At 43.7% G+C, this 21,527-nt stretch overlaps 1 protein-coding gene across 2 annotated transcripts in view; it reads left to right on the forward strand.

Moving 5' to 3' along the window:
• Positions 1 to 21,527, forward strand: part of ADGB (androglobin) — an 871,677-nt gene that overhangs the window by 425,873 nt on the left and 424,277 nt on the right. For both annotated transcript variants that reach the window (XM_069235154.1, XM_069235155.1), the window contains exon 19: positions 18,053 to 18,167. In XM_069235154.1, the coding sequence (XP_069091255.1) occupies positions 18,053 to 18,167 (115 nt within the window). The remainder of the gene's footprint in view (positions 1 to 18,052; positions 18,168 to 21,527) is intronic.

Here is a 21,527-nt window from a genome sequence, read left to right on the forward strand (position 1 = left end):
AACTAACATCTCTGGAGTGCTTAATCAACATGCCAAATCCACACCTCAGTCCTTTGCAGAGGCTGACTTTTATCGGAGACGTCATGCATACAGTGCAGTGTCAAGCCTTCTCTCCAGTTCGAGTCCAGGGTATTTAGGCTATGATCCCAATGTTTTAGCCCCTCTCCTGGGTGTCAGTGGGAGCGGCTCTGAGACTTCTTGGATTTCTGCATTCTGCTTTTTGATTACGACGGATGGTCCTTGCGGCCTTGGAGTGGGGTTTGAAGTCTTAGTGGGCTCAGCACCAATGGGACCTGTCAGATTCCATCTAGTTTACGGAGGAAACAGCAAAAGACCTGCATTGGTGGCTCCTTGACAACAATTGGACTGGCAGCAGACCCTTCCCCTTACCCCACCCAGAGCTGACTCTGGTGATAGGCATGTCTCTGTTGGGTTGGGGAGGCCATCTGGGGAGGTGAAGATCAGAGGACTCTCGTGTACAGAAGAGATCTGCTTCCAAAACAGTTTTTTGGGATTGTGGGCCATTCATAAGGAGATAAAGGCCTTCGTACGGTCCATCGAAGAGATGTTGGTTCAGGTCTTCACAGACAAAACCACCACCATGTTGTATAGCAACAAGCAGAGCATGGTGGGGTCTTCGGCTCTTTGCCAAAAGGCATACACTTCAAAAATTGGCTGGGTTTGCAGGATGATTTCCCTGTCGTGTATTACCTATCGTGATCTTTAAATGTCAGGACGGATGAACACAGCTGCCCATGTCTGAAATGGTGGCAGCACCCAAAGGTGGCACAGGGTGTCTTCTGGCAATAGGGAGAACAGTGCCTTGATCCACTTTCCTCCTCCAAGAACCCACTATGTTAATACGTTTGCACACTGGAGTACCCCAGAAGGCTCTCTCTCTGAGATGCACTCCACCTAGAGTGGTGAGCAAGAGTCCTGTACGCCCTCCACTTCTGCTGCCCAGAGTCATGAAGAAAATCATGAGCAACTGGCCCAAAGTTATCCTAATGTCTATAGACATAGAGATGGTGCCAGGAGGTTCAGGGATACCCTGACATTTTTTACATGAGTATCAGTCCTCCAGTCAGGCTGCCTCTTAAGAAGGATCTTCTGTTGCAGCAGTAGGTCAGGGTACTACACCCCTGACTGCTCATTCTATACCTCCATTCATGGAGATTGCACAGCAGTGGTTGACTACTCTTGACCACCCTCCTGAGGTAGTGGCGAGACGTCCATCCACAAAATCTGTGTACGGTGTTACTCTATAATAAGCTTGTGTCCTGTTCTTATTCCCATGATACCGAGTTAATGCAAGCAAAGTTGTCAGATGTTCTACTTTTTGTGCTGTCCTTAGCTGGGCAAAGACGTGCCATGGGGATTGTTAAAGGTTATTTGTTTGCTCTTTCGGCCTTTATATATTCACCCGACCGAACGTCCTTATTTAAATCATTTTATGATGCATTTTCTTCATGGTTGGTCCATATGTGTGGATGGGAACCATTTGTATTGCCACAGTAGGACCTTAATTTGGTGCTCACTTTTCTTATGTGGAGCCCTTTTGAGCCAGTGCACCACAGCTGTGCTTTGCATCTGATTCTCAAAACAGTCATTCTCGTATCTATAACTTCAACTCATGACATGATGTGATATACTTATTTATTGCATGGTTACTAAAAACCTTTGCAAGACAAGCAAACATATGATAAAACAATGCAGAATCAAGATAGAGCATAATACAGAAGCTAAAAAGATTAAATTTAAACACTCAGAATTACAAAAAAAAAAAAATACAAAGGCATCTACAAAGTGCCAATGTGCCAGCGCAAGAAGACAAAAGTGCCAGCCTGAATAAACAATGTCCCTTATCGATTTAGGTGTTGGTCATCATAACAATTCTGATTACCGTATATTTTAAATGATCAAAGCCAAACATGATATAAAATCAGCGTGGTAAAGGGAAAACACCTAATGTAAATATTTAAAATAGCAGAATATGAACATTACCGTAATAAAAATTCATCTTGGCTCAACTCTGAAGGGAGAAGGTGCGTCTAATTGGTGGGGGTGGGGGGGAATAACACCCCTTTCAGCCTTCGTTCTATAGGGGCCTAAGCATTTACAAGAATATGAACATGAATTAAACTAATCCAACATTCAGTGCAATTCAAGGCTAAAATTACATCCTGCCTGCATCATCAAGTTTTCAGGATATTAAGTTGCAATCGAAACAGTGATTTGTGAGCATCTAAAAACACAGGGCACAGACATATTACATGTAAAATTATTTCCCGTTCCTTTCACAGAGTCTGCATTTCGCCTTAATTGGTCGGTTCTGCCACTTTGCTGTAAAACTCAGTGTTTGCAGGGCCTCCAGTTGAAAGACTACTTTTTGCAGATTTTGAGTAGCTCGCTCCCAGATATGGTTGCTTTCCTGATGTATTAGAAGATGGTAAAACCATCCAGGCATGGGACTTTTGGCCAGTACTTCTTTGTCTGAGACTCTGCCCATTAACCGGGCATTGGTGTTCACCTCTCTTTGTAAACTCATTATGTCTAGTGCCCAGAGACCATACCTCCCGAATATATAGATCGTCCAAACAGGATCCTCTATTTCATACGTGGGCAGTCTTGCCCCCTGCGCTCTTTTGCTCATTCCATAACAAACCATCCAGTGTTAGGGCTTGCTGCTCTGATTTTATGACACAGCTTGGTGAACACAGTTTTTGTGGCTACGACTCGCTTAAGGAATCCGAATTCCAAGCGGACATGGACTGAGAAAACTGATTCTGGTAATTGGAAGATACATTTGCAAATTCTTTTGTTTGTATCATACTTTGCGCGTGCCATGCTCCATTGTATCAACCATTCGCCAGATGTTTGTTGCATCTTTACTTTTTCGGGCCCAGTAATCATCATAGTTTTTTTTTTGAGGGCCCAAAGTTCCCTTTTCCGTTTGCAGGTTAACTACTGCTTTTAGATCTTGGGATTGTGGGTTTACTCTTAACCGTTGCAAATGCTTATTCACGTTTTATCTAGAACGCCTCACTTCATATAAAAACATTGTTTCTTCTGGGCTTTCCAGGGTATAGCCATTGTTGTGAAATGTCCCGAGTTATTTTGTTATGATATATCTTGTTAGGTCCAGCTAGCTGCCTATGGTGTCCGCTAGGCCTGGGTAATTTGACATAAAGAGTGCGCAACTATTGAGAATTTCTGATGCAATTTCCTCATTCCATCCTAGCCTGTTTAGGTTCCCAGTATATTCATCGGACAGGAGGGGTTTTGACTCAGAAAGGATTGGGATGTTTGCTACCGGAGTTATAACCTGGGAAAAATGGTCACTGTCCAGGCTCATTGGTGCAATACTGTTGGATGTAGCTGAACAGGGCAACATTCACCTGAGTGTAATCCAGGTATTAGACAATCCCATTTAGTCTGGTCCATGCTAGTTGGTTATCACCAGGAAACCTGCCATTAAACACACTAAGACCTATTGAAGTGCCAAAATCAAAGAGCCGGTCGGAGCGACTTATCGATGGAAAAGATTGCTTCGGAAATACCCCTTCAATGCCCATCTCTTATTGATCTGCCTCTTTCTTTTAGATGTGAAACTGGTTGAGATTGAAAGCCCCATTAAAATCATATCTGCCTCATTGTGAACCATTATAACATGACATAGCTTTTCAATTACTATCCTTTTTTCCTTTGGGTGAGGGGTTAAAGTAGGCCTGGAGATAATTTTATTTACACTGGAGTAATCGGAGTAAGTTTGGTATTTCTGCATTACTATTTGATGCAGAATTACCAATCATAAGGCAGTTATGCCTGCTTAGTAATTAAGAGTAATTTGAGGGAAATCAGTTCTACTGTGAGAGTACATTTAGCGACTCTGAGCAACAGCTCAGGCTTATTACTTGTTTTCTGCTAAATTTAGTGATATTTTTAATGCAAAATGCATCCTCATGTACATTTTGGACGTGAGGGTGCAATAGCACTAGATGCTGGGAGTAAGTTGGTGGAAAAGTCTAACCCCATAGCACATCCAGTGCTATTTCTTAGAGCAAAATACCTTCTTGTACCCTTTTTCGATTTGAGGGGGCCATTTTGCGATAAGAAAATAGAGGTACATGTTGGGGGAAATAACTACCCCAAGAGCAGATTTAAGCCCTCATTATGACATTGGCAGTCCAGCTCCGCCACGCTGGCGGTGGCGGTAACACCGCCGACGGCATGGCGGTGTTGGACTGCCAGATTATGACCACAGCGGTAAACAGGCTGCAAAGCAGCCAGTTAACCGCCTGTAGCACCACGGTGGTCAGACCTCCGGGGTGAAGGTGGACCACCTTTTCCCCAGCGGTCCACCATAGACTGCAGACGGTATTTGGAGCCGCCTTTCCGCCAGGGATTTCCTTTTACATTTACATTCCTGTTGCCAGTATGCGACTCCCCCTTATTGCGCTATACTCCCACTCCTAGTGTAAATAGATGTTTATGATGATTAGGAGGGTATTCCCTTCTTCATTCCAGCCTTTCAAGAGCACCGCAAGAAAGCTCGGCTCTGTTAACGCTAAGTAGGAAACATGTACCCTCAGGCTGAAACTGAAGTAAATAGAAAAGCCCTCTCTGGTAGCCCGAACTGCTTTACTTTAATAGTTGGACAGGTGTATTCAATGTACCCTTATAGTAGTACCGAAGTTTTCAACTAGGTATCTTGGAAAGCTATAACGTGGAATTGGTGCCAATATGTTCCAAGGTCTTCATCATCAATGTTGCTGCCTAAGCCCCAAGCTTTCATGAACAACTCTTTAATTCCCTTGGTCCCTGCAGCTGGGCAACATTTGATCTAATTCATTCATGCCTGGGATTTGTGGATAATGTGTCGGACAAGCCAGTTTATTCAGAAATGTGATTGTCCAGCTCTCTCCCCAGTTACCACTTTTTGTGGCCAGACAGGGTCAGGGGTGCTGTCACCTAGATTGCGAAGAAACGTTTATGAGGGCGGCCCCACTGCGCATCTGAGAATGGAAACCACTTTGGGTCTTTCCCATCTGAGTGACTCTTGGCTTTATGTATGTACACCAGTTAGGCATGGGGGCCTGAAAAAAGTGACAACTGTAGGCTCGGTTTGGTAGAAACTCAATGGAAGTTATATCTCCAGATCTATTAGCTTTAGGACATTGGTCTGGTTTAGTACATACAGCTTACCCCTTGATTTATATTGCAAGTACGAGAGTATTTTCTGTTGCTAGGGTTTAGATGACTGACCATTATTTGGCCCTTGGACACTATTTCATTTTCCTTCTTTCTGAGTCTGAGGAACTTCGGTGGCTTCTAGTGTAGAATTTGAAACTTGTCATTACCTTTACAAATCCACATGTAGGGATCTTCTTGGGGTCTTGCTTGAATTCCTCATTTTGGATGCCTCTAGGCATATAGGTTGGTTCTTGATCCTCAATCAACGATGTTCACGTTGATGTTATAGGCGAGTCGGTACTGTCCCATACTGTCCCATTCAGGTTGGCTAGCAATGGTTTTTAATGCGGTTACCACCTCTGACGAGAGCTCTCTTAGTCTTATGATTTTGTTTGGATGAGCCTCCTGCTGGATGTTCAGCTGTCTTTTATGGCCTGTGTTTTATGCCTTTGGGACTGTCTTGGGCCCTTACTTCACCTCCTTCTTATGCAATGGTTCCTTAATACTCTCTTCCATAAAAATTAGGTATACTTTCCTCATATTCTGTACCACAGCTGGTGTAGTGGGTTTATTTCTGTCCTTATGTGGTTCCTTTTTCTGTTCTTACACTGTTCCTTTTTTTCCCGTTTGCTTAATCAGGACGGTCTTTAGAAATGGGTAGATTTGAAATAATCTAGTCCAATGCTAGGGTAGTTCCATGGGTTGCTTGTCGGCCCACCACACTGAGGGAAGCCCTCTTTACTTCCTCCTTTTGTAGAATATAATCCTGCATACGCTGAACTGGACTTGAAGGAATAGTCTGACACCTGGTTAGCAGCCCAGTGCATTTGTCAGGAGTCTGACTGAAGGATTCGATGATGACTTAAGTTTCTTCTAGGTTCTCTATCCCATGAAGTTTTGCTATGACACTTATTTTATTACTGCTATTTTTTCCTCAGTTTGCTTGTCTCTGGGTCATAGTAGGATCTTGCGATGATACCAGGTTTAAGCCTGCCCAGTTTTACTTCCTCAAGGAGGCATTTGTGATACTGCGGAGAGTGGACAATTTATCCAGTATTGGTGAGCACAAACTGGGATTTTTTTGTACTTCACTGCTCATGGCCTGGGCTCTAACAATAACAGATTGAGTTATCTTATCTTAGCTTATCTTCTATCCATGCTATAAAAACAACCAGTGTGTTGAGCAAGTTAACTTGAATGTCAATTTAATCTGAATGTTAGTTCATTGCTGCAGCTGTTGCCCCATGTATGGCTTTGGAGGTGATTGCTGGATTTTGAGTCTCCTCCCTCAGTTAGTGGTGAATTGGATAGGTCTAAAGAGGCTTGTGAGCAAAGCTGAGTTTTTGTGTAACTTGCAGTACTTTGCCCACCATGCCTGGGCTTTTCCTTGATTTGATGCTCGCTGAGGGTATAATCAAATTAGTATGTTTAAACTTGGATATAATGAGCTCTGTAGGCGTTGCATCTCTTCTGAATTTTGCGTGGATGATCTAAAGAAACTGATTTTCATTTTGGGGAATAAGGCAGGTGATTTTTCAAAAGTTTCATTCCTGATGACTGCCATTGTGTCTACAGGTGAAGCAAAGATGTCAACTGCAGAATTCAGGCTGATGCTAAATCCTGACAAACCTACTTGATTTGGTCTTTGTTTGGCCATATGGTCTGCAGCTTGTTGAGCGACTGAATCTTAATTAATTCCTCTTACTAGGTGTGTTGGGGGGGGGGGGAGAAATTTCCTAGAACCCCTGTTTCTGGGTTCCCCGATTGATTACTCTCACTAGTTTTTCTTCTGGTGATGGCTTTCTGAGGAGACAAGATTTTAAAGAACAAAAATGTCCTAGGTGAGCTTGAGATTGATTCCACTGGGCTTGCCATTAACTTGATTTTCTTTACATGTGCACTTTGTGGGCAAAGTGTGCCCTGCCCATTGTGCGCTGTAATCTCTTATGCTTGCGTTCTTCCCTAAAATTTGTTTGGACTCTGCCGGATCACATAGCTGGTGTAAATTTCCTATTCTTACTTGTTTGTCCTTGGGAAAAGGCAGTTTTAGGATGCTGTGATTAAGACCCAGCTCGTCCATGGGTGCAAGGGTTGCACACCTTGGCAGCCTTGGCTAACTGTTGTCTTGATTATTGTACTTCCTTGTTTGTGCCCACTTTGCTGTGCCCTTGCGCCTTTGGTCACTTCTCTGGCTGTGGGTATTCATCAGAATTTGTGAAGGCAAGCTGAGTGACTGCTTGCTTTCACTTGCACAGCCTCTTTGCCTTTCTCTTCTCAATTTCTGATCTTACTGGGCCCTCCAAGCTGTCTGAGGTACATAGTCACAAGGCCTCACACAGGGTTGTAGGTAGGGGCACAAGCTGCACTTTTCCCTAAACCCACTGCTTCCTTGAATCACTACCCACCCCCAGGGTGGTGCAGGAAAACCTCCCACTCTCCCCCAGTGCAGCTCTTTTGAGGTTGATGTTACACCTTCACTGCAACCACAGCTCACTGTCATGGCAGCACACCTTGCTGCATCTTATTTGCCCTGCTTAGTCTACGTGATCTGCCCAGAACTGCCTGGGACAGCCATTGTCTACTGTACACTTGTACCTGCTCGTGCTATGGTGCTCCTAGCTCTCCCCTGACCATGCTCTTCCAACCTTGTCTCCCAAAGATGTCCTGTGGTAAACGAATGTTAGATTTTCCAAGAGCAGAGAACAACATGTCCACACTTCTGCTCCTTGGAAACCTTTGTGCCTTGGTTGCTCTGTCTACACCTGTTTGTGTAACCATCTTATCACATGAGTAAGCTACAAGCTTTTTCCATTCATCCATCATAACCTATTTCTTTCCGGACAAACTGATGTAACAAACTAGTGTGGCATATAGGGACACCTTTTCATGTTGGACAATCCATCACCCTTCTGGCATTTTTTTACTCCACCTCAGCCTTCAAAAGAGGAGGAAATGCTTCACCATCCAGACTCCAAATGAGCCTTGAGCATTTACATCGACTGTACCAAGGACCATTTACTTAACGATAAGCTCTTTGTGGGGTTCGACTCAGCAAAGCAGGGTAAAGCATTGCAGAAAAGGACCATATCAAGGTGGATATTTCTCTATATAAAAATCTGCTATACACCTGCCAAGAAGCAACCCTCGGAGTATCTTAGGGCTCATTTGACCAGAATCAATGCTACTACCACTGGGTTGACACATGGAAGACCTGTTCTGGACATCTGTCAGGCTGTAATGTGTGAGGCAATCCATACTCTCACAAAGCAGTACTGCTTTGATAACCAGGTACGAAAAAAGGGCACTTTTCCCATTCGGTCCTACATGACTTTCTGATTTAAACCATTCCACAACCACAAACTCAGCAGTTTGGGAGGTGCTGCTTTGTTATCCATCATAAGAACAAGTTACTTACCTTTGGTACTACTCTTTTTGGTGGATACTCTATCTAGCTACATATTCCTTACAGCTCTTCTACCTCCCTGTTCTATGGAACTGACTTTTATCCATATGTAAAGAGCTCCCAATTTAGAGATCTGCAATCTTTCCACCTGATCAGTTATTAAACTCGGCATCCAGTGGCACAGACTGAGTCAAGAAAGGGACTGAAGTCAGCAGCAGGGATGGCACATTTATGTGGCTCTTGCATCACTTCCAGGGCAGGACAGAGTTGACACAAAGCTCTACAATGACACCTGCTGGTGCATGGGAGCAATGCTAAAAAAAAAAATCTCCAGATCCAATCTAGCACCTCGGAATAGTCACTAGGTGAGGAATTCGTGGTTAGAGTATCCAACAGAAAGAGCGTTACTGAAAATAAGCACATTTTTTGTTTGGGCTCCATCTCACCTTTAATGAGGAATGCCTAGGGTAAACAGTCAGAGTGTACCATATTACATATAATAATGTGTTGTCCTCACTACAGCCCTGGTGAAATGCTGAGGGGCTGTTTGGAGCATCTGCTCTTCAAGGGGGTATTGAGATCCCCTTTAAAGCAAGTGCAGTGAGTGACCACCTCCGCTTCCACTTGGATGTCTGAGGGAGTTTATAGGATCCACCTCTTTGTTGCTCACAAATTAGTGAGCCACATGGCAGCCTTTTTGCTACTGCACCTGCGTCTTCAATAGGATGTTGGCAAAGAGGAAAGGTTTATGCCTCATTCGCATGGGGCCACGTCCCAGGTAAATGAGGGAATGCCCAATAAAATACTGCAATATCTATTACACAAGCGTCTGCATAGGTGTCTGGCACCCCTTCTGTAATACTACAGTGAGGCGCAAAGAATGGGCTCACACACCTGATGTTTCTGTGGGGGGCCTACATGTAATACGGACCCAGATGTGAGCACAAGTATGATTTTCTTCGTTTAGTGCAAAGACAATACTTTCACGCCTCCCTTGCAGGGGAGGGAGGTGAATGTGTGGTTATATTGCCTTCATCAATGTTAATTTCATGTTTGTCTGTAGATGGTAGTATTGAGCCATCTAAGTATCTTTTTTCAGCTGCTGCTTTTTATGCACCTGACGGGAGAGAAAAAACATGAACTCCTCTATTTTTTAATACTTTATTTCATTTATCTGATTTATTGGAGTGAAGAACCGCACAATGCCACTCTTTTTCGTTTTAATTGTTTATTCCTCACCATTCCCATTAGTCTTATTTCTTTAATTCCTTCTTTATCTGCATTTATTTTCCTTCCCGATATTTTCACTTCCATTATTTTTGTTATGTCTGTTTAATTATCCAAGATATTTCTATCCCACAGTAATTGAACTAAAAAGAACACGCCTTACTGTGTTTATTATGGTGATAGGTTTGGAGAATCCTCCATTCCCAGATGGGGAGCACCACTACAATACATGGCAACATTTTACAGAGAAACGTGGGAGATTTCAATAAAGAAAATCAGGAGGAATTATTTCCCCCATTGACTTCTTTTGGGGCCTGAATGGGGTTACTGTTATGTATGGGATTTACAAGTCAGCTACCGCAGGATCGGATATTAGATAAGCAAATGTAAGTTTTTTACCTTACCTGTCATGAGCACAGAGAAGGCGCTTTGGCAGACAGAGAGAGCGTGATGCAAGTGCTGTGCACTGGTCTGCAGAAGCAGGTCAAAGACAGTGCATACTTCGAGTTACACTAGACCAAGCCCTGTCAACTGAAGTCCTCAAGAGTAATCGGGAAGCAGGAGACCAGCATTGAAATCGGTACTCTCCCGTCTGAATCGGGAGGGTTGGCATGCATGCACTACCAAAACCTGCCTACCTTGCAACTGATTGATGAATTAAGTAAATTGTGTGTTAGGCACCCACGGGTCTCTTGGCGTAGATGTAAAGGACTACTTAAAAAAGCTTGGATTTTGGGCTTTTTTGAATGAGCACTGATGGAAGGAGTTCCTGAAAAGTAGACCTAGAAGGGGAAATGCCCTTCCTTTACATCTGAATTTAACCCTTGGTACCGTAAAGAGGAGGTAGTTACCACCAAATAATGTTCTTGCTTGTTTATATCTAGAGATACTTTGGGTTAAGTATAAGAAAGAGTCCATCTTGTGGACACGTCCATACATGAGGTATCAAATTGTGCATCTGATCCTCCATTCATGGGGTGCTATTGAGCTAGCTTGCTGGCTGTATCTCGGTTTGCGAGTTGAGCTCTCAGGCAAAAAAAACCAAGCATTGGCAAGTCAATAGGTTTGGCGTTGGCTGCCGGCCTTTTCTTTTGTCAATGCTTGTTCTGTTTTGCCATGATTCTTTTTATAAAGTATCATTGGATAAGCTGCTGACCCATTCCCAATATTGAAAAAAATTGGAAAAAAAAGCAAAAATATTTTTTGTATCAAAAGGAGCACATTGCCCTAGTAGTCTCTGCACTTAATGGAAGTACGTTCTGTTCATATGAGCGCCTTGTGAAAGAACAGAATACTGTAATTAACAGTGAAATTGCCCAATGGCTGAAGTGGGATGACCCATTCCTTCTTGCTATATGAAGTAGTTCGTGGAAGAAAAATGCGAATGACACAACAAACAAATCAATGGACGAAAAGGACTTGCTGTGCATCTCTACAAGTAAGTTGGCTAGTGGTGTGCTAAATAGCTGTGGACATGCAAATGATTGCAGGCCAATATCATTATACACAGGTGCCTGGCGCAAGGGATGATATTATATATATATATATATATATATATATATATATATATATACATACATATATATACCAACTACCCATCATGGTAATCAGAAAAAAAAACATGCTGAAAAAGCAACTCAAATACGTGCATACACTGTTCATGAACAGAAAAGTGATGGATAGGATGCTTGAATTATTCCTAGCCACAGGTCATTACTCCGGCCGTATCCCAATCCATTGTTTTTTTGCCCACAATACCGACTCCGATTAGATTCAGTTATATGCAAATCAGCCTTGATACTACTCCAACAGGAACAGTCTAGCTCAAACTGCAAAGACAAGTCCTCTCTGAACCGCAACACAAGCAACCCAAGACCGCTTTCACCCTAGATGGATGTTGGATCTGGCCCTCTCTGCAGAGTCACCCCCAAACCTTGGACTTCATACCTCTTGTTTTCTGTACAGTTTTTATTGGCTTTTAGGACTCTGTGCATTTTACCACTGCTACCCAATTTTCCTCTAAACATGGCAAAAGCAGCTTACACCTCATAGGCACATTCAGTTTACTTGTAAGTCCCTATTAAAAGTGGTACTACATGTACCCAGGACCTGTAAATTAAACGCTACTAGTGGGCCTACAGCACTTATTGTGCCTCCCACTTAAGTAGCCCTTTAACAACATGTCTCAAATAAACCTTTTGCAAGGCCTAAAGCTCCCTTTTCAATACATGTGTCACGCCTAGGGCTGGCCCTAAACAGCTCATAGGGCAGAGTGTGTTTTATTATTTTATTTGACATGTCCTGGTAGTGAGACTCAAATTCATTTTTCATAAGTGCAAAGTCTACTTTCTCATAGGATAACATTTGGTTACCTTATTACATAAAGTAAGTGATATCGTTTGTGTGGAAGCAGGTAGGTATGTCATGTTTGGGGTCTGGATAATTGTAATTTCAAACCCTCTTTAGTGGTGGAGTTGGATTTCAATCACAATTCTGAAAATGCCACATTTAGAAAGTTGGAATTGTCCTGCTCTAACCATTTTGGGCATGCAGCATGTTTCTTGGGTCACATAACTTGGTGTGTTGGACCCACGTCATACCTGTAGTACGTAGGGCGTAGCACTGAAGTAAACAAAAAAATGATGGGAGGGATGCTTGAATTAATCTCAGCCACTGGTAGTTACTCAGGGTTGCATGCCAGTCCATACTTTTTTGCCCACAGTGCCACATCAGATTAAGACCCAGATTTATGATAATCAGCTTCTATTTTGTTCGAGTAGAAACAGTCCACGCTTAACTTCCAAGCCAGGTCCTATCTGAATGGAAAAACAAGCAATCCAAGTACTTATTTCACCCCAGCTGGGGCTCTTCAGTCAAGTACCGGTTGGTTTCAGTGGCAAAGTGAGCACGGGAACCGTATCTTGGCCTACTCATCGGACTTAAAGTGTTACACTAAGGTAAACAAAAAAATGATGGCAGGGATGTATGCATTAATCTCAGACTGGTAAGAACGCATACCACTCCATTGTTTATTTTTTACACCAACAATATGCAAATCAGCCCTGACCCTGATCCTATAGGAAAAGTCCAGCTCAAGCTGCCAAACTAGGTCCCCTCTGAACTGGAATACAAGCAACCCAAGACCAGTTTCGCCCTAGGTAGGGCTCTTCAATTGGTTGCAGCTTGGTTCCAGTGACAAAGTGACAGTTCATGCCACAGGTATGGATATGCAGCGGAAGGGGTTACTGAACTTGTGCACACAACAGGTTCTGCAGTGGTTTGTATGGGGCCATGGAAAACATTCTAAGGAGGTGGCCTGTAGCTTAGGAAGAAAGTTGTCAGTCGAAGTAAATTAAATAATACTATTAGCTTTGCCTGTCTGTGGCCTGTTCCCTAGATGTACATGAAAATGCAGACACCCCACCCAGAAGGAGCTGCTACTTCTGGGAACAGGAACATTGTTTCTTCTACTCAGGTTTCATTCTTGCAAGCTCCTTTTCCTGCACCTTTCACATGAAATGTGGATATTGATAGCAATGCAGTGAAATGCTGTCACTCACAGTTGTTAGAAAGTGGCTAAAGTGGGTTGACCCAGGGTCCCACGCTTTATATTGCAGTAGGTGGAATTTAAACATGAATAGGTTGAACAGACCAATTGGTGAGGATGACTGGTGAAAACCCTATCAGTAAGCATACTAGATATATCATTTTAGGAGAAAAAAGTATTGGCTAACACTAAAAGTAAAAATGCAGATCCACTCCCTTGAGCTGCTTCTTTTTCACATCTTTCATTCTGCACACCTTGAGACAGGGTCTGGGATGTCATCTAAAGTAGTAAGATATTTTGCTGTCTCGGTATTCCTCTTCGGAGCACTATGGGAAATTTTATAGCTCAGGAACATCAACTGTTAGGGCTAGCCCTTTATTCAGAAGCATTGTCTAGGTTTAGTGCACAGAATGAAAGTGTATTGTATTCCTCCATTGAAAAGAAGAGTTTATACCCATCCAAGGTAAATGATACCAATATATTTGCCAAAACTGAAAAATAAAAGGGAAAAACTGACCAGCCAATTTACAGAAGTGACATAATAGATTCATGATTACTCAGCAAATTTAGAAGGTGCATCGATACTATCAAACATATTCTAAGGAGGCTTCTCCTTTTATGTGGAGGAGAATACTACTCCCTCTGACTCCAGTAACACCCCTGAAGTCCAGGATCTAGGGGCTCCCCTGAACCCAGTTCATCAGATTCCTGTCGACCTCACAAGAAGAAAAAAGGACTGCTAAGCTGAAACCCGAGCGGAGAAGACAAAAAATTACTTGGCCCCAGTCCAACCGGCCCATCTCCAGGTTTAAAAGCCCTGCAAAAGAACATGACACTTCCTGTGGGTCCAGCGACCTCTGAGAAGCCTTCAGAGGACTGCCTGCATCACAGAGGACCAAGAACTCCCATGGGTAGCAGCCCTGTACAAGAAGAAACTCCATCACAGGAGTCCAGAACCGACCCAGATGCGTGAATCCTGACCACTCTTCACTCAGTGCCCACGGCCCGAGTCCAGGTGGCCCAACCGACTAGAGCTGGTCCCTAGGAGATTCTTAGCAAGTGCCCACCCTCGGTTGACCCCTCCAGTCCACCACGAGGACACCTGCAGCCTGACCGCAACAGAACCAGGTGAAGATTCCTGACACTAAAAGGTACCCCTGCACCTGCAGCCCCCTGGCCTTGGGGAATCCGACCTTCAGTGCAGCATCATCCAGCAGACGGCCCCCTCCTTGTCCAGCCTTTGGTTTCCTGAAACCGACCCCCTGGATTTCACCTTCAGCATCTTTGTGGCCCCCTGGTTCCCACCATAGGAAAGCATTGGGAGTCTGATGCTATATTTGCACCCTGCACCCGGCGTCCCTGTGCCGCTAAGGGTGTGTGTTTGGTACAGACATGTGATCCTCCTGGTGCTCCTGTAAACCACCCAGGTCTGCCCTCCAAAGACGCAGGTACTTACCTGCAAGCAGGCCTAATTCCGAGTGGCCCCAGTCTCCATAGGAGCTCATGTTAAATCTTCCTCATCTTTGATTTCTGCACCCGGCCAGCCCAGTGTTGCTGTTAGTGGGTGTTTGGGGTTAACTTGTCCCCCAACACATGGACTTTCTAACCCTTGGAGACTGGAACTGTAAGTCCTGCACTTACCTGCAAATCATACTTACTTTTCTTCCCCCCAGGAAATGTTTCTGAAAATTGCAGAGTCAACTTTTAAAACAGATTATTGCCATGTATTCAAAAAATGTATAACTTGCTAATTCTAATCAAAGTGGCTTTGATACATATGTGGAATACTTACTTATTCATGTACTTACTTGCAACTTGAATCTTGTGGCTCTAGAAATAAATGAACAAAAGATATTTTTGATATACAAAAACCATTGGTCTGGAGTTAGTCATTGAGTGTGTACTTCCCTTATTGTCTGTGTGTGTGTACAACAAATGCTTTGCACTACCCTCTGATAAGCCTAACTGCTCAACCAAACTAGCACAAAAGAGAGCATTAGTATTTTCTACTTTAGCCTCTGTCAAGCCTCGGTTGAACCCCTGGACCCTGTACACACTATGGGCCTTATAATGACCTTGACGGAGGGGTTTCCTCCATCACAAATGAGACGGATATCCTGTCCGCCGTATTACGATCCCATTATATTGAATGGAGATCGTAATACGGCGGATGGGATATCTGTCACATTTGTGATGGAGGAATCCCTCCATCAAAGTCGTAATAAGGCCCTATATCTCATTTTGATATCGTATTGTATATCATATATATACAGAGCCAGCTTCACACTGCCTATCAAAGTTTTACAAAGCTTTTGATTTTTCAAAAAACAAACTCCCAAAAGAGGAGTTTAAAAAAAATAAAATAAAGAACTAATGACTCCTACACTATGGGAGTCTTCTCCTATGGTACAGGGGTCCGTCCATCGTCGCCAGCTGACAGTAAATAAAAAGCCATTGATTACTTACTTTAAATTGGGTGGGCAGTTGGATGGCTAACTTCTGAATGCCTGTACTCCATCAGGCTGTTTTAGGAGTATGTCGGCAATGGAACCGGAGTAGGCTTCGTAGCAGCCATACTTAAGCCTACCACTAAATTAGTCAGGCAGACTTGGAGTTCAGCAGAAAGGGTACTCTGTCGCCATTGGAACAGAGTGCCCTTCACGCCAAACTCACAATCACCCCTTTGGTATTTAATCCAAGAGGTGTTACACCTGCTACTACTTTGAGGCATTGCAGAGAAAATACTATGATAATAGTCTTGAAATCATTGGTAATTGAGAAAGTCTGTATCGACCTAACAAAAGAACGAGAAAGATAAATTGGCAGGAGTTTTAAAATGTTCCTAATGAAAAAACATAAATAAGAAAAGGAATTGTGTTCTTATAATCAGATATTCTTGGGTATCACAGCAAGACCAAAACATTGTAGCTCATGCTGCTAAATGAAAGTAATGAAAGGAGGAGCCTGCCATCCACATAAACAACATAAAGCATCTCTAATACAGATACAGACATCCCTCATCCACTTAACCCCATCCCACCTCCCTCAATATTACCTTATCCTCAAAATGGCTAACTCAATTACTTATACTGTAGATATATAATCTTTGTATTGATCCTGTACATTGTATGTACTCTGTTCAGTGTGATTTGTCCACATCTTCTTCTTCACTGCTCAGTCTCATGAGTGATGCACTATTTGTTAATAAATCCACCCATTCTGTATATGACCTTATGTACTGGCTTTTATGTCATATTATCGAGATCAAAATATTGACCTGCAAAAATATTGCATATGCTATAACACCTATCTCTGCGTTGTCTCTACATCTACCTATCAAGACTTACTTTGAGGGACAGTGGTAAAATCAATATAGTGAACAGAATATTTTTTAGGTCAATATTTCGACCACAATACAGTGGTAGAACACCATGTATTGCCATTTTGGCACATCTGGTTAGAGAGCTTCAACCTGTAATGAATACAAACACAAGTACTAAAAAAACACAGTTGAGGTCCACCTATCAGTCCATGCAGAAGATAACATGCCTTCACAAAGTACACACAGTTTTGTCTAAAGCACATGACGTATTCAGAAGGAGAAAAGTCAGGATGGAGAAATTTGATGCAAGGCTAGCCACAACACAATACATTTCTAAGTAACTAAGCACTACAAAGAGTTGATCAACATTTTAATAAAAGGTTAAAAGACTTAAAAAATGGGCCTTTGAGAATTTTTTATATTAAATATGCTTTGCATTTCTGTGTGTAAAAGATGGTTTGCATTGATAGATTTCTTTGGATGAGTTAAAAAACTATGGGGGTCATTCTGACCCCCGCGGGCGGCGGGAGCCGCCCGCCTGGAGGGAGCCGCCATATGGCCGCTCCGCGGTCGAAAGACCGCGGAGGCCATTCTGGCTTTCCCGCTGGGCTGGCGGGCGACCGCCAGAAGGCCGCCCGCCAGCCCAGCGGGAAACCCCTCCCCACGAGGAAGCCGGCTCCGAATGGAGCCGGCGGAGTGGGTATGTGCGACGGGTGCAGTGGCACCCGTCGCGTATTTCAGTGTCTGCAAAGCAGACACTGAAATACAAAGTGGGGCCCTCTTACGGGGGCCCCACGACACCCCTCACCGCCATCCTGTTCCTGGCGGTCGGAGCCGCCAGGAACAGGATGGCGGTGAGGGGGTCGGAATCCCCCATGGCGGCGCAGCAAGCTGCGCCGCCATGGGGGATTCCCAGGGCAGCGGAAAACCGTCGGGAGACCGCCGGTTTTCCTGGCCGCGGTCAGAATGCCCTGCGGGGCACCGCCAGCCTGTTGGCGGTGCTCCCGCATCCCCAGCGGTCGGAATGACCCCCTATGGGTCCGATGTACAAATATCTGGTCGCAAAATGCTGCTCGTAAACTACGAACAGTATTTTGTGACCAGTAAAAAGACTCTTTCACACCACTTTGTGCAGCAGGATGTATATCTGTGGATCACAGATTTGACCTTCATATTTTGTACATTTGCAAATCCCTTTATTGAATTAAAAGTTGTTTGTGCTGATGTGGGTGCATAGGCAGGGTGTACCGGTCTGTAATTGTTTAATCTCCTCAAATATCTTGCATACAACCTTAAAAACCACAAACATTATTTAACGATGCAACAGATATCTGTTAACTTTTTTTGCATTTCTCTACAGGCGCCACTTGTTGCACTTCACGGCAAGTGCCGTTTTTGCACATCACATTCAGGTGTGTAGTAAAGTGCCATTTGTCTTTGGTGAAGAAGAAACCGTTATGCAGCATCTGGAAAAGGTACATGTTTCAGCACCAATACAATTGTTCGTGGGTTAGTCATATGGTATTAATTTTTATAGCTTGGCAAGTGAAACCTACAGATAATGTCAATGTTTACTTTTTTGTCTTGGTAAGTGCCCTATTAAAATATAATCCAGCATCCAGATGCCATAACAGTTTAATAGAGTGAATGCAATCATTTCTTACATTGGGTCCCATCCCTCCATTGCTGTTGGTTTTTTTTTCAATCTTTTTGGGGGATTTTTTAAACATAACAAGAAAGCATTGCTTCTTCATGACCCACCCTGTTACATATAATGTTCACTCTTCGCACATTCCCATCGCCAATCATTTAGTGCATAATATGTAGCTAGCTAAGCCGATCCTGCCAATTGTCCCAGAATATGTTATAGTTACGTGGAATGCCATGCACTTTATCAACCATTTTCCAGCTGTGACATATAGGTCCATGCCACGAGTCTACTTAGCCACAGTAGCAGGAGGAAGAGGCTATCCAGTATCTGGCTAGGTCTTGCTTTGCCACCATCAAGCCAGTGATTACTAGGCATTGGACGCCCAGTGAGTCTGGGTACTCCCCCTTGATACCCAAGATAGCACTTTTGGGGCATGAGGTCAGAGTAAAGTGAACAACCCAGCTCAGTTCATTGTTTATCTTGGCCCAGTAGTGCTTGATTTCACAGCATTCCCAGATCACATGAAAAAGTGTTGTCCTCTTACCATACATCTAGGGCAGCTTTGTGATTGCTGTCTACATGTGCCATATTCTAACAGAATCATAGCAGGCCCTATGAAAAATCTTGAATTGAATCAGCCTGAGTTTACCTGATATGACCAAACATCTGGCTGCCATTTTTGGCTTACAGCCAATCCTTTTCTTCCAGTGGGCCTGCCTCCCCATGCAGTCTCTCTCATAGAAGCAGAAAAGGATCTGGGGAGTTCACTACCAGTGATCTTTAAATGTGAGATATACCCTTCTTAATCAGTTGTTTCATGACAACCTTAGGCTCCAATGGATTACATTTGGGGCCCTCCCCCAACAGGTGACCAAGGCAGGAGAATGTGTGTCAGAGCTGTAAGTAGCAAAACAATTGGTAACGGTTCAAGTCGTATTCATCTGTCATTTGTTCAAATTATTTGAGGCTTCCCTCCACCCATATGTCCCCCACCTTTGACATACCTACCAAATCCAAAGGTCTGAATCCACTAATGCCTGAAACATGTGCCAGCAAGTCAGGGGGCACCTGTTTGTTGCAGGCAGTCCCCTGGGGATGGCAGGCCACTAAAGTATCGCTCCCAGATTCCATTAATGGAGCACATTTCTCTACAACTTGTTGGCCAAGTCTAAGCTGTTTCAATATATCTAATTGTTAATTACTAATAGCTCTAATATCTGTGACACCCTGTATTGCAAACAGATATTGGATACCCCCAGTCCCCTGTCCATCAGAGCCCCCACAGCCAAGCGTTTCTCCTGATCCACTCAGCCAATGGCTCCACCACTAGAGCAAACAAGAGAAGGGACACCCTACCTTGTACACCTCTCAATGGAAAAAGTACATGTTTCACTTGGACCCATGGATCGCAAAGGATCTCAACTACCCTTAGGAAATAGGGACTGAAGTTCATTCTATTCAGAATCTAGAGCAGAAAAGGCCAGTGCACTGAAATGAATGTCTTTTCAAAATGGACAGTACCAATACCAGGGCCTTTGCCTCTCATATTTCTGCTAATCTGGCTATGCCAACCTGCATGTGGCAAATGCAATGCTTGGAGCCAGAACCTGGCATAAAGTTATTTTGATCTGCATGGAAAAGAGATTGTATAACTAGAGCCAGCTGTGTAGATATTGGACAGTATGCTGAGCAATCTGAGGTGACCTTCCCTAGCATGGGGATAACCACTAATGTGGCTCTCCTAAGATCATCGGGCATGCAGCCCTCCACTAGTAGTTCTTTAAAAAGAGCCAGCAGATACAGGGCCAATAGGGATGAGTATCACTTGTAAAGTTTGGCAAGAAAGCCACTGTGCATCGAAGATATAGCTGCTTGTAGCTTCTCCAAGGGCAATGGTTTGTCTAGCCTCTCCCCCTCTCAAGCATCTTCATCGTGTTCATCTGGAGATCTGGTGCTGTGGGTATAGATTGCTCTTTTGGCAGGGAGGCTCATGGGACATGTTAACCAGAGCAGTGTTCTGCAAACGTCTCTGCAGTGGAGGCACCATCTGTGGCTATGCCGCCTAGACTTTGGCATACCTCTGGGATTATGTGAATTTCGAAATCTCATGTTGCCAGCCATTAAGTATACTGATCCACCTTATCTCCCCGATTGTAGATCCAGTACCGAGTGTCAAGCCACAACACTCTTGTAGCATTTAGCTGGAGATGTCACAAGTCTTCTACCGGTACATGTCTGATAACATGGGTGTCCCATGTACAGGAAACCTTCTACTCAATTTTACGGATTTTGGCCTCTGAGATGTCGGCCTCTTTTTTCATGCTGGTTTCATATGACCACATGCCATAGACGTAAAGGCCTCACATGCATGGTCCAATGAGTCAGTATTGATTTCAAAGTAGAAAGCCACTTCCTTACTAAACCCTTCTGAAATGTGCTCATTGTTGAGTCATTATGTGTTGAGATGCCACCCCGCTTTATCCAGCAGCGGGGCACCATATAACATCATGAACAATGAGTGGTCCAAAAGGTCACGTGGGAATACCATTTTCTCCAGACATCACTCATTCCTAAGGTGTCCACCCGTGCGGAAGGAAGTTGCCCTTCACATCATTCTCCTGCTAAGGCAGTTTAACAACTGGTTCATTACAGCATTGAAGTCACCACCAAATACTGTCACATTCACTGGTAATTGTGTCAGCTGTGCAGTTAGCATGGTCAACAAGTTCTCAATCAGCTCCAGGGGACTTTACACACTAACGATCGTCCAGGAATAACCTTCACAGGAGCCTGCGGCCGAGTGGGTCTATGTGCATGCCAGGCACAACAAGGGCAAAGGACGTCAAAAGCAAAATGGCCATTTCTCTAGCCCAGTGGATGTAACTCGCATGGTGAACTCGGGGGTATCCTTGTCTCCCTAGGAAGTATTATTTATTGCCTAGTAGGTGGGTCTCCTTAAGTAGGATATTGTCCAGTACCAGCGTCTTTGCATGGTTAAGTACAGCGGCTCTCTTGAAGTTATTATAAGCCTGTTAACATTCTAAGTAATACTAAAATGTCTGGGTTAGGTGTGTCATGGTGAAAATATGTGTGTAGAAGTGGGATGGGCAGTGCCCAACCAATGAGCCTAAAAATGTCCTAACCTAAAACATCCTAAGTTGAAGGTTCCATAAACACCTCTCCA

Source organism: Pleurodeles waltl, chromosome 5, assembly GCF_031143425.1.
Source record: "Pleurodeles waltl isolate 20211129_DDA chromosome 5, aPleWal1.hap1.20221129, whole genome shotgun sequence".
Classification (NCBI taxonomy): Eukaryota; Metazoa; Chordata; class Amphibia; order Caudata; family Salamandridae; genus Pleurodeles; species Pleurodeles waltl.